Source organism: Thamnophis sirtalis, unplaced genomic scaffold, assembly GCF_051295495.1.
Source record: "Thamnophis sirtalis isolate CommonGarterSnake01/CBP01778 unplaced genomic scaffold, rThaSir2_p1.2 scaffold_9, whole genome shotgun sequence".
NCBI lineage: Eukaryota > Metazoa > Chordata > Lepidosauria > Squamata > Natricidae > Thamnophis > Thamnophis sirtalis.
The window spans coordinates 14,934,359-14,948,030 of record NW_028261389.1 but is presented as its reverse complement, the minus strand read 5'-3'; the positions used below and the strand labels follow the sequence as shown (position 1 = coordinate 14,948,030).

Below are 13,672 nucleotides of genomic sequence, written 5' to 3'. Positions count from 1 at the left end.
CACGGTTCCACCACAAAACCGTGCTCGACTAAACGGCGTCCGACTAAACCGCGTCGCTGACGTCATCAACAGGGCGACAACAGTGCAGAGACAGAAGCATGCTGTAAACCCTAAACCTAAAATTAACACCTAAACCTAACCCTAATCCCCCTAAACCTAACCCTAAACCTAACCCTAAACCTAACCCTTAACCTAGCCCTAAACCTAACCCTAACCCTTAACCTAACCCTAAACCTAACCCTAACCCTTAACCTAACCCTAAAGCTAACCCTAAAGCTAACCCTAAAGCTAACCCTTACCTTAAGTTGAATCGGCTTGCTTTCAAAGCGCTATTTAAAGCGCCCTTCTTTCTCCGTGCTGGCTGTTGTCGCCCTGTTGATGACGTCAGTGACGCGGTTTAATCGGGTGCGGTTTAGTCGAGCGCGGTTTTGACGGGTCACGATTGGACACACATGGAATTTGTCTTTGGTGCATATGCTCTCAGTGTACATAAAAAGACAAGATACATTTTAAAGCAATACTTCTAGAGTAGAAATTTCTCAGCTATATAAACAATGACTATTCTAGTGTTATTAGAAATAATGCATACAGCATGACAGTAATTAAGTCAAGGAGGAGAAAAAGTGGCTTTGCAGCTAGTAATGTTTTTCTCACAACTACAGGTTTTTTTCAATCAGCTGAACAACTGCACACTGTATGAACTACAAACAGGAGGGGACCTAACGTCCCAGGGAGTGGGACGTCGATTGGTTGATGATTTTGGCTTTCCTTTCAGGCAACTGAGTTCAAATTCATTTGTGAGCATTTAATGAATGGGAAGATTTACGATTTGTTCATACAGGAAAGGCGTGTACAAGGAAATCTCAAGTTTGATTTAGTTGCTAGAATGCATTATCTCTACTTCAAAATACATGCAAAATATTCAATTAAAAAGAGGAAATAAGCCCAGTTCTATAATATAGCAGTAGCACTTAGACTTATATACAGCTTCATAGTGCTTTTACATCCCTCTCTAAGTGGTTTACAGAGTCAGTCTATTGCCCCCAACAATCTGGGTCCTCATTTTATCGGCCTCTGGAGCTGGATGGCTGAATCAACCTTGACTCTGGTGAGATTCGATCTACCAGACTGCTGGTAGCCAGTGATCAACAGAAGTAGCCTGCAGGACTTCACTCTAACCCCTGCGCCGCCATGGCTCCCCATGGCTTAATAGTCATTAAGGTCACTATGCTTTTCAGTTTTATGAAGATATAAAAGATTTGGGTTAATGTCAGGATTCCAAATAGCATCCAAAATTAAATCAGAGTCCAGGGCAAAGTATTGCTCAAAGTTCCAATTTCATAGTCATAGTCACTTTATTTGTATGCCGCCCTTTTCCCTGGGGGGACTCAGGGCGGCTCACAGGGCGGCTCACAATTTATTAAGAGAGTCATGTTGGCACATCTGGGAAAACCCGAATCTGAAAGCTTCCCGGTTTTCCCCACCCAGTTAAAAGTTCAAGATCTTGCCCCCACACCCACAAGTCCATCACATGGTCCAATTTTCCACTGCCATGCTGGCAGTTCTACCCATCCAGTTCCGGTCAGCTGCAGAGGTGTAGAGACAAAGGATGACCTTGGCTTTCTAGAAAGGAATTTTATTTTGGCTACATAGCATTTAACTCCGTACCACCACCCCCTCCCATTTTCCCACAATAGAAATGGCATAGTGAAATAATAGAAAGTTTGGGAGGCCAAAGATCCAAAAGGAATCTGGCTACAGGCCTGACAAAAGCACCTTTCCAAGTACAGGCAGTCCTTGTCTCACAAACATTTGTTTAAGCATTTATTCCAAGTTATGATGGCACTGGAAAAAGTGACTTAAGACCGGTCTTCACATTTATTTATCACCATAGCAGTCACATGTTCATGGTCCAGAAGCTTGGCAACTAATTCACATTTATGATGGTTGCAGTGTTCTGGGATCGTGTGATCACCATTTCTGACTTCCCAGATATCAAGATCCTAACAAGCAGAGTCAAGAAAAAAGCCAGCAGGGATGGCCACAAAATGCAATCGTGTGATGTATCGCTTAACAATCACAGTGATTCACTTACTGACCACAGCAAAAAAAAGTCATAAAATTGGGAGTGGTGATAGGGTCCTTCACATAATGACCACATTACTTAACAATGAATTTTCCAGTCCTAAATTGAGGACTGCCTGTATTCTTAGAATAATCTATTTCTTTTGTGATGGAAGCCATACGGTATATCAAATTTGTTTGAAAATCCCTCGCATTTCAGTTTCCCACACTCAGTCTAATGGATAAATAAATGCTATTAGATTATTTAGGAAGCCTTGTTTTACTAAATAAGATAAGTATTTAAGGTAAGGCATATTTAAGGTAAATATTTATTACTCTGTTTTCTTAAATAAATAATTTTCTGCAGCCACAGAATTCAATTGTAAAAAGAAAAAATAGCACAGAAAAGAAACTAGAATGTTGACGAATATGGATATTTATTCCTTGAACACAAATCATGTTATATCCTCTAGAATTTATTACCTTTTTTTTTTAATTAAAAAAAAAACAATGGGAGAAGGGTTCGAATGCAATGTTGTCTATTTTTCTTTCTCTCTCAAGATGATAGAAATTCAGAATGTAACTGCAAAAATATTAGCTATGCATTTAATAACAGGCATTAGGTAGCCGTAACCTCACTGAGCAATAGAAGGATAATGGTTGAAGTAGTGATAGAATTACTGGTAACATTGGCGACATTCACAATGTTTGTACCATAATCTGTAGAGAAGTTATTTTGTTTTTCAAACAAAGAAGGCTACAGTCCATTCTATGCTCATTCAATTCTAAATCCTACAGCTATTATTAATCTGTGCTGGGATGAAACAGAGCAAAGATTTACCAATTTCTCAGAAAAAAATGAAAATGAGTAAGGAAGATTTTAAGTCGCTAGGCTTAAAATCTTAGCAATTCCTTGTGTTGCAGTTTAATGAATAGTTTCATAGCTGCTAAAATATGTGGATGACTTTTTTTTATTCCTGAAGCTATCAAAAAGGAAGGACCAAAAAATTTGTGTAAAATTAGTGGTGTAATGAAGGTCCTTCAGGCTGTCATCATTTTGCTTAATTTTTCCACACTTTTTCTTCCCAAGGGAAAGCAATGTTTTTTTAAAAAAAAATTAAAACTGCTTTCTAGCCTTTCGTTGATTTCTACCAAAGGAAGGTAAGTGAGTTTAGCTAAATGGAAACAGAAAGTTTCCTTGACTTACAACTGAAATTGGGATCAACATTTTGGTTGTAAGTTATGACAGTCATAAATCAAGGTATCCATGTGTGTGGTCCTGATTTTATGGCAGTCATTAGGTAAATCATGTGGTTGTTGTGAATCATATTGTAAGCTGTAAGTCAGTTCTCCCTTTTGCCGGAAATGAGCAAAAACCATCTCAAATCATGACCGTGGGACATTGCAACCACTCATAAATGCGACCCAGTTGCCAAGCACCTTACATGCGGTTATGTGACCATGGGAGAGGGTGATGTAACATGAAAGCCATAAAGCACCCTTTCCAAGGGTATAATAATTCCAAACTATAATTAAACCACTGGTTGTAAGTCAAGATCATGTAGAAACAATCCATAAGAAAATGATCACTGCAGTTAAACAATAAAGAGGAATGAGCTACTTCCTAAAGCAGGGCTGTCAAACTCACATTGTCACGGTAGCGTTACGTGACCTATCGAGACTTCCTCCCCCGTTTCGCTAAACCGAGCATGAGCATGGCCAGTGCATGACACATCCGGCCCGCAGGCTGGGAGTTTGACAGCCTTGGCTTAAAGAATCTGATTATTCAAAATATTCAAACACTAAAAAAATCTCAAAAATGACTGTTCCTCTTCTTGGGGAGGTCTAGATTGTGGATTTAAAAAATTCATTTTATTCAAGTAAAATTGTTGCAATAACCAGTTTAGCTGTTATTACAGTTGTAATAGCTAGTATAGCTGTTGTAAGCAAACTAGTACAGCTGTTTCTACATGCTTCTTAATAGCTACTTAATGCCTTTTTCTCCCAGAAAAAGAAGTATTGATGTCACTCTTTCCCTGTCTTAAAGTCTCCATGAAGACCAGTGACCAACAAGAAGCAATGGGTGGAAACTAATTAAGGAGAGAAGCAATTTAGGAGAAATTTCCTGACAGTTAGAACAATGAATCAGTGGAACAACTGGCCTCCAGAAGTTGTGAATGCTCCAACACTGGAATTTTTTTAGATGTTGGATAACCATTTGTCTGAAGTGGTGTAGGGTTTCCTACCTAGGCAGGAAATTGGACTAGAAGAACTCCAAGGTCCCTTCCAACTCTGTTATTCTATTCTATTCTATTCTATTCTGTATCTGGTCAAACAGAGAAGTTTTGCAGATAGCATGAGAAGATATAAAGAGCAGAGAAAGGGAAGTAAGGTTATATAAAGATACTTCCCTTTTCTTTGAGAGAACTTGGGAAAAGCTTGGGAGAAGAACATTCAAAATAAGCAGAAAGGAGGAGTGAACAGGTTTGTTCAGGAGCAGCAGGTGTGAAGAGTGTTGAAGTTTGTATTTGATTTCAAATAAATAGGCAAAATGTGGGTTGCAGAATTATGCTGTAGCATTACTCATTTTTATTCAGTCAATAAAACACAAAAATCTGCTCTAAGAATGTGTTCAAATTAAATTAAATATCTATAAGTTAGTCGAGGAATAGCTAGAGATAGTTAAAGTTAAAACTTAATTTAACAGATGTTTGAGGCATGCTTGTATAACACTTGCACACACAAGACCTAAACTAAGATAATAATATTAGCAATTCTCCAGCTCTATAAATGCTTCCAGGCGTACTTACAAATTTCAAAAAGCAATTACTCTCAAAGCATTAAACATACCTATTATATTATAAAATATAATTCGATGCTGTTTATCCAGCTATCTAAAGTGGCACAGAAGCCAAAATTACCCTCCTGAAAAACATGAGGAAAGCCATTTCATTAGAAGAATACTTGTTCAACCTCTTTACTCCAAGGTGCAAAACATTTGGCTGCACAGAACATTCTAAGAGGTTTTCCACTTCAAAAAGTATGTTGGTGCTAAGGAAGCCCCCGCTCTTAAATCATTGAGACAGCCATGTCCTTCGGAAGGCTTGCTGTGGCTGCTTCAAAGCCTTTTGCAAGTGGTCACCTCACCTGTGGCACAGCCACTTCTCTACCCGGTAAATGTAGTTATTTTCAAGTTTGCATACTGCCCTAATCAAGGAATTAGTTAACATAATACAAAATATCAAATTCACAACAATAAAGCACCTATAGTAAAGGTAAAGGTTCCCTTCGCACATATGTGCTAGTTGTTCCTGACTCTAGGGGGCAGTGCTCATCTCCGTTTCAAAGCCGAAGAGCTAGTGCTATCCGAAGATGTCTCCGTGGTCATGTGACTGGCATGACTAAATGCTGAAGGCGCACAGAAAGCTGTTACCTTCCCACCAAAGGTGGTTCCTATTTTTCTACTTGCATTTTTTATGTGCTTTCGAACTTTCTAGGTTGGCAGAAGCTGGGACAAGTAACGGGAGCCATTACGCGGCGCTAGGGACCTGAACTGCCAACTTTTTGGATCGACAAGCTCAGTATCTTAGCCACTGAGCCACCACGCCCTTTTAAAAGCAGGGGAATGTTTTGAACTTTCCATGATTCTGTGTTATAGGGGGGAAATTTTTTGCGATTCACTATTAGTTCATTCTCTCTCAAGTCAACCTAGTTGGTTGTAGTGGGGGGAAATAGGAGAGGAGAACACTATATGCTTTGCTCTGAATTCCTAAATGAAAGGCAGGATATAAATCTAGCAATACTCAATAAAGAGCAGTGGAATTGGTGTTCCAATTTTGATTATACTTTCTGGAAAAGAAGTGGCATTGTGGAGCACCAATGGATTGTTTTCTAAAATACCTTTCATGATGAAATATTATTGTCAAGTAAGAACAGTTCTTTATTTATACGTGTACTCAATTTCTTTCAGTGCTTGCAACATCTCACAATATAAAAGCAGAAAATGTTTTTTAATCCATTTTTATTGAGTCATAAAAATCAGAAATTGTACATCTGTTCAATAAAAATAATAACACCATATGCACAAGCAAATATTTCATCTACAGGTAGTCCTCAATTTATGACCACCATTTGAACCACTATTTCCAGTGCTAAACAAGGCAGTTGTTAAGCGAATCACATGGTGGGTAAGCAAACCTGGCTTCCCTCATTGACTTGGTTGTCAGAAGTCGCAAATGATAATCACATGATCCTGGGACGCTGCAACCATCATAAATGCACACCATTTGCCAAATGTGTCAGAATTTGTTGCATAAATTCAAACCCAGAAGGACACACAGATAACTGATGCAGCAGGATTCATTAACTTCTTTATATACATAAGAATAGATAAATAAATGTACAATACCAACGGGTGGTTCTTCCAAGTAAACACAAGGCAGGAGAGTTACAGACAAACACAAGCAGTTAGCTTCATTTCAGTAGACAACCCCAGACAGACTGCTAGTTTACTTCTCACAGCAGCAGACTGCGTAAGTTTCTGTTTCAATTCTCTGCGCAGACTCAGATCTGTTTAAGCTCCCATTGGCTGACTTAGTTGCTGTGCCTATTCATTGGCTGACCTTGTTCCCATATCTCTCCCAGTCATGAATATTTTTAACAAAATGTCCTCATTTGATCATGTGATATGGGCAGTAGTGATTTTCTAAATTTTTTACTACTGGTTTGCTCATGCGCTCACACATGCGTGCAACACTTTTGCGCATGCGCAGAAGTGTCCAGGCGGGTGGGCAGAGCCGAGAGCAACCCACCTCTGGATGGAGGGATACTGAGATGGTAAGTGTGAGGACTGGTCATAAGTCACTTTTTTCAGTGCTGTTATAACTTTGATCTCTAAACAAATAGTTGTAAGTCAGAGACTACCTGTATTTGATTCTAAATGCTTCTAAATAAACCTATCTCTTTTTTCACTGTGCTATTACTTGTTCCAGCTGAACTTACAAAGACTGGCTAGACTAGATTTCCGGAACTCAGACTGTTTCTGCCTTAGGAAACTTTTATCAATGATTTCCTTGTGAAAATGAATGGTTAGAGATAATGCATTCTTGGAAAGCCAATTACTGTAATGTTTTGATCCAGCTTCAAATCCCATTGAAGTTACTAACTGAACAAACAAACAAACAAATAAACAAACACCTTCTCAAGCTTGTCTTCAGGATTGCTATAAAAGAGAGCAGGGAGAATAAATACATTGCCCTCTTTTGGATAATGTGGTTGTGGTACTAACAGAAAAAAATGGCTCTGTGGCAAGGACTAAGAAGCTCTAAGAGACAGACCACAGTTACAGGGCTGTGTGGGGCTGGGGTCCACCAGATCTGGAGTAGATGACACAGAGAGTTAGTTTTCTGCCTCTCTAAGTTGCCGTCATCTGCATAATACAGTCAATTTATGGTAGGCCGAGAGAAGTCATTGCATTGTCATTGCTGTAAAAAAATAAAATATGCTTCTGGTAGGTAACGTCCTAAATTAGTGTAAGAAAGTATGCTGTTGGGTTAGACTAAAGGAGCTTGCTCTGTTGAATTTTGCAATTCTACATGTCAGCATCTGTGACTTCATTTTAATAGCCTGGTATTTCTGGAGTTTCTGCCGTCCAGGTGGAAGGAGATGTTGTGAGATACGGACTGTGCCCTCTGTTATAATGTTTTATTTTCCATATGCCTTTGTTTTCATTTTGTGTCTTTAATTCCCACCGTGAAAGATAGTCCTATATGTAAGCTGAGTTCCTTATTTCTTTTTCTTTTGATTGTCCCTGGCTGCATGTTCTCTGTTGATGTCTTGTTCCTGGTACTTGACCATCTTGTCTGTGAAAGGAAACACTCCAGCCGATAAGAAGAAAGGAAGGTTTGCTTGGTTTAGTCACTCCACAGAAACTCATGGTAACGTTCCAATGTCCTCTGTGTTGATCCTCTCTGTATACGTGTGTGTTTCTCTGTTGTAGTAGCTGTGCAGTCTTTTGGTGCATGTGTCTGTTTCTGTTGCTTTTGCAACGTCATGCTCTTGTGTTCAAAAGTGGAGATCTTCATTTACGATCCATATTTTGTTGGCATCTTCAGAATTGCATTGAAGATGATCAAGGTCATTTAAGCACCTGGAGACATTTCATCTGATGAATACTTCAGGATAATTCTATTCTGTATATCCTATGCTCTGCTGGTTTTATTCAGCTTCTGAATGCAATATGACAATGATTATTGTAACTCAGCTATGATCAGTAAGGACTGGTGCTTTTTGAGGATGGTGGGGTAAAATGCTGGGCAGCTAATGACAAACAAACCCATGTTTAGTGAACCAGGTTTTTAAATTGTAGAGCAAACAATTTAAAATTTACAATTTGGAGCAAATTGTAGGCCGAGCCAGAATCACAGTAGGTACTTTCAATGTCAGGTGTGATTAGACATTCAAATAAGCAGATACGTTTTTGGAGGCAAGTAATTTCAATACCATGATTGCAAAGGTAAGAGTTGGGAAGCTCTTCTTAAAATTATTTTGTATATACAGTACAAATACAGATTAGAGGCATCATCCTTGGACATTCCAGTTGATTGATTAGCTGGGTCACAATTGGCTCTGGGTAACTGATCAAGATCTTGTACATGCACTGAAGACATCAAGATGGCCGCCACTGTTGCTTAGAGAATGGAGAGGTTGGGGCACAACATACAGAGGAAAGAGAACAAATGTGCACATTAATTAGCCTGCCCGATCACTCCCAGAGTCATAGGAATGAAGTACGAGGGGAGGGAGGCTAATGTGAGGCAATGATATCTCTACAAGTACCATGCTTTCTTGGTTATAGTCCCTACTCTTTCATATCTTAAAACGTAAACTTAAACTTAAAATCTTTCTGCCAAAATATCTCATTCCCAACAGAGTGGAAGCAAATATCTGCTTTTTCTGAGAAGAACATGTATGTGTTTACAGGAATTCTTTTACTGCATTTAGCATTGTGGAAAATTTTAAGGATATTTTAAATTTTTATTTAAAAATGATACTGTTGACAATGTTTTTATACTGCTGTAAATAAGTAAGAACCAATGAGGGCTACAGCATCATTTGCCAGTCTGGCAACAGCCTTCCATGACCTCAAACGTAAATGCACATCCAAAGAAAGATGATTTTCCTCTCTTGTGTAGTTGTTTCCTTTGTTTCCAATTTATTTATTTAATTAATTAGATTAATGTATTGTTGATCCTACTTGATTGATTGATTTGATTTGATTTATTTGGCTTGTATGCCGTCCTATTCCCGGAAGACTCAGGGTGGCTAACAATCAGAAGGGGAGGGGGTACAAAAATAAAAATAGAAAACAGGAATTTAAAATACAACAAAAGTCATAACCTCGGAGGGGGCTGGATAGTTCAACAGCCCCAGGCCTGCCGGAACAGCCAGGTCTTAGTTGCTTTGCGGAAGGCTGACAGGGTGGTAAGGGTCCAGATCTCAATGGGGAGATCGTTCCAGAGGGCCGGGGCAGCCACAGAGAAGGCCCTCCCCCGGGGAGTCGCCAACCGACATTGGCCGGCAGATGGAATTCGGAGGAGGCCTAGTTTGTGGGATCTAATAGGTCTTTGGGAGGTGAGGTACTTATATCTCTGATGTGGCAAAAGATAATGGTATAAATCTACCCCAGGTGAGTGAATACTAATCAAAATAAACCATGTTTACTGACAGATCTTTTCATAATGAATGCTGTGGATTCTCCAGGTTTTATAAAACTTGATCATTTGAGAAACTGCTAGATCATTTATCTATGCTCACCGAGTCACTTTTGCATAGTTAGTCATTGGCTATGATTTGTTTTATATATCTTATTCAGAGACATGGAAAATATTCATTGACCTTAATGTTACAGAATTAAGGATTTAGATTGATTATGAATTATCAAAGACGTTTGCAGTCTGGAACTATTGCTGTTGAAAGCATTGAGGAGACCATGTTCAAACTTATTAGCCCCAACTAAGAAAATAGAACAGAGAACATTGAACATTTCATAGTTAGCAGATGTGAGGATTCATGAATTTTGAACATGAAGCCTTCTGAAATATAGTGCCTTAAGCACTTACCAGTAATGAAGTTGAGGCTGGATAGATATCAACTAGAACTCAATGAGAGCTAAGTAAGTAATCCTGTTATGTAAGTTGAATATAATGAGTCACCCAGATTTGAAAACAGTATCACCCAAACTGAATTATTGGTGTTAATATGTTGTAACCGAAGGGCAAACGTAATGTGGAGTTAAACATGTGTTTGAAATAAAGGTTCATTCAGTCTCCCCCTTAAGCAGTCTTCTCTCTTCTTAAGGAGCATCTCCTTTAAGCTTTACCATTTCTTCAGATGTACAAGCAAGGGAAAATAGTGATTTCCTTTCTCTTGCTTATGGAGGTATCTATCACAAAAAAGATTGGTTTGGCTGGCTGGCTGGAGCAGGAGTCGGCAACCTTAAACACTCAGAGCCACAAAGGTCCTAACCGGAAGCCCCCCATTCAATTCTGGAGCCAACCGGAAGTCCGGTTCCTCCACCATAGAGCTTCCTTCTAGCATGGTGTCCTTTTTCCTCTGCTGACCAGAAGTCCGGTTCCTCCACTATAGAGTCTCCTCCTAGCATGGTGTCCTTTGTCTTTTTACCAGTGGGTGACAGGGAGCCACAGCAGAGGGATGAAAGAGCCACATGCGGTTCCAGTTGCAGGCTTCTGGGCTAGAGAGAAGCAAAAACTGACTTCTTTAGCTCTGGATAATGCAACTGGGGTGTTTTTAGCTGTTTTTATACAGTTCCTGGGGACCAGTGGTTAAAATGTCACATAGAACAGGAAAGAAGGAAAGTTCAGAAGGCATCTGACAAGTTTTGAACTTTTCATGAACAGGCCAAGCCAAACACATGACAGGACAGTGTTCCAGGCTTTTCAGCCACCCAACATATGCAGGTAGCATGGGAGAAATATGAACCTACAGCCTACCTCTAACTGTATTGAAAATATTGGGACTTAATGAAGAATATAAGTCATTACTTCCTTCTTAATAGAATTTGATATCTGTATTTGTACATTTATGGATGATAATCCTTCTAGGTTCATTTTTCCCTGTTTCACTCTGGAGCAGATTTTGAAGAAGGCATGAGAACTTCATGAGATATTCTCTTACTCTTTTCTATTTCTGTTCCATGGCAGGAGAAAGAAGGATATTTTATGATTAATTCCCTCTCTTCATTTATTTTTCAGAATTTTTTTAAAAAAATCTTTGTTAGGAACCCTATTTCAATTAGGAGGTAAATGTGGTTTAACCTTTAGCTGGAACTTTTTGTTTGGAGTTTTAACTCCTCCCTTCAACTTCTTGGTGTTGATAGAAAAGCTCTGATTGACCAATCAGTTACCTTCCTTGCTTTTTTTTTTTAGAGAATATTTTTTATTTCCATTTTCATTTTCATAACACACACTCACATGTATACTATACATAGCCCATTTCCTATACTATTAAATAATAATTACATCAGTTCCTCTTGTCAACAATGCCCAGAAAAATAGAGATCCATTATAGCTCTTCTGCTCTCCATACACCTCTTTCTTCTACCCCCCTCCAACTTTCTATCTTCCCTCCACCTTCCTTTTCTACTCTACTTCCCCTCCCTTTCTACTGCTCCTCTCTCTACAATCCCCTCCTCCTTATCCTTCTCGTCTTCCCCCCTTACCCTCTCTCCTATCCTTCTCTTCCCATCTTTCTTCTCCCTTCTATTTCCCACTCCTCCTCTCCTTGGTGTATTTCCGCTACATGTCAATATGCTTAACATGTCCTAGTTTTAAAGAAAAAAATAGTAATAATAATAGTAATGAAAATATAAGGGAAAAAAAACAGTATACATGTGGGGTCTAATTACATTAAAATCTAACACGTCTTGTCAAACCTGATATATATCCCTCCCCCCCACCCTCTCCCCCAGCTTCCCACAACCTATCCCCCCCCCCCGACTTCCCAGAACCCGTACACGGTATAGATTTTTAACAAACACAGTCTAAAATATATTGGAAAAAAGAATAAGAAATTGATAACATCTTTACATTGAACTTAGCTCCTCCTTGCTAAACTAAACAATTTAAATCATTCCTGATCTTAAGCATAAGCTATCTGGAATTTCTTAGTCCCGTATTTATTTTGTATATAATCAATCCATTTTTTCCAGTCTCGTTTATATCTCTCATTTGAGTGGTTCTTAAGATATGCAGATATATAATACCTTCCTTGCTTTCTGTCTGCCCGGCTACCCCTTTCTTTTTCGTTTCTTCATTTCCTTTCCTTTTTTCCCCCTTTAAACTTCTTTCCAGTTTTAAAAATCAAACATTTTTCTTTGGAGTTGAGTGAGTAAGATTTTGGCCTCCTTCAAGCACCATGTATTACTTAGCTAAGTTTACTGTGTTTGTCACCCTTTATTGAAGGTTTTGACTATCACAGCAAAATTCTGCATTAACCTAGGATTTTCAAGTTAGTATGCATAGTAAGAACTGATCGCTTTACAATATAATGTCTACCGTGAAGTGTCTATATGCCTCTGTCAGCAATTAATTTTAACAAGCTCCCTTGAACTGAGCAAGGGATGAAAATCAATGTTGTTTTAATCTATTAAATACAACCTGAAACCTTAACAAAATGTTCTTTATATCTCATTAAAGAGCTCATTGCCAATATTCTGTACCCATTATTAAAAAAAAGTAGCTGAGGTGTAGCAGGGAATGAGCTCTAAAGAATGATAAAGGCCTTTGATAAGGTTCTAGTAATGCTAGCTGTGTATTCATATTACAGTATGAGCAAATATTAAGATGCATCCAAATTATTTAAATGACCAACTTAAAAAGAACTACAATAAGCACATAATTATGTTAAGGTTTAAGACTTTCGATAAATATTGGAACACGTGCTACACTTTATCAAGAATAACAGTGCCTTATATACAAAATGTATTTTTGAGAGCTATTTTTCCCTTTCATTATGCTTATAAAACACTTTCTCTTTAAAAATCATCATTCTTTATAAAATTAAGCTGAAGAATGATAATAATCTGGGCGGAGAATAGCTGAGATTAATAATCATTGCTTCTGGTTAGCTCCTTAGCAGTGGTGGGTTCTGGATCCCATTGCAACCGGTACGGTGCAACGGGGCCGGGCGTCCACAACATGAGCGCACGCAGCATGCACACACACATGTGCGCATCACACACATGCATACTTACCACCCGCGATGCCTCCACAACACTCCAGCTGCTTGGCGGAGCATCGTGCAGGCGCCATATGCTCCGTGCGCATGCACGGAAGCCTCCAAAATCTCAAATACCGGTAAGGAGTGCAGGCGAGCAGGTGGGCCCTCCGTAGTTCCGTACCGGAATGATACTTGGTGCTCCTGGCAGGCAACGGTACGCCCATACCGGGGTGTACCAGTCGTAACCCACCACTGCTCCTTAGCTAAAATCTTTAGCAGTACACATAGTCCTCAACTTACAACAGTTCGTTTCGTGACCATTCGAGCTTACAATGGCACTGAGAAAGGTGATTTGTGACCATTTTTCACA

At 39.1% G+C, this 13,672-nt stretch overlaps 1 protein-coding gene across 4 annotated transcripts in view; it reads left to right on the top strand.

The window, feature by feature from the left end:
- CACNA1C (calcium voltage-gated channel subunit alpha1 C) overlaps positions 1-13,672 on the top strand; it is a 610,648-nt gene that overhangs the window by 451,056 nt on the left and 145,920 nt on the right. The window contains exon 10 of one of the 4 annotated variants that reach the window (XM_087722895.1): positions 7,935-8,000. The exons of the other annotated variants lie outside the window; for them this stretch is intronic. Coding sequence (XP_087579021.1) covers positions 7,935-8,000 — 66 coding nt within the window. The remainder of the gene's footprint in view (positions 1-7,934; positions 8,001-13,672) is intronic. 4 annotated transcript variants of the gene reach the window in all.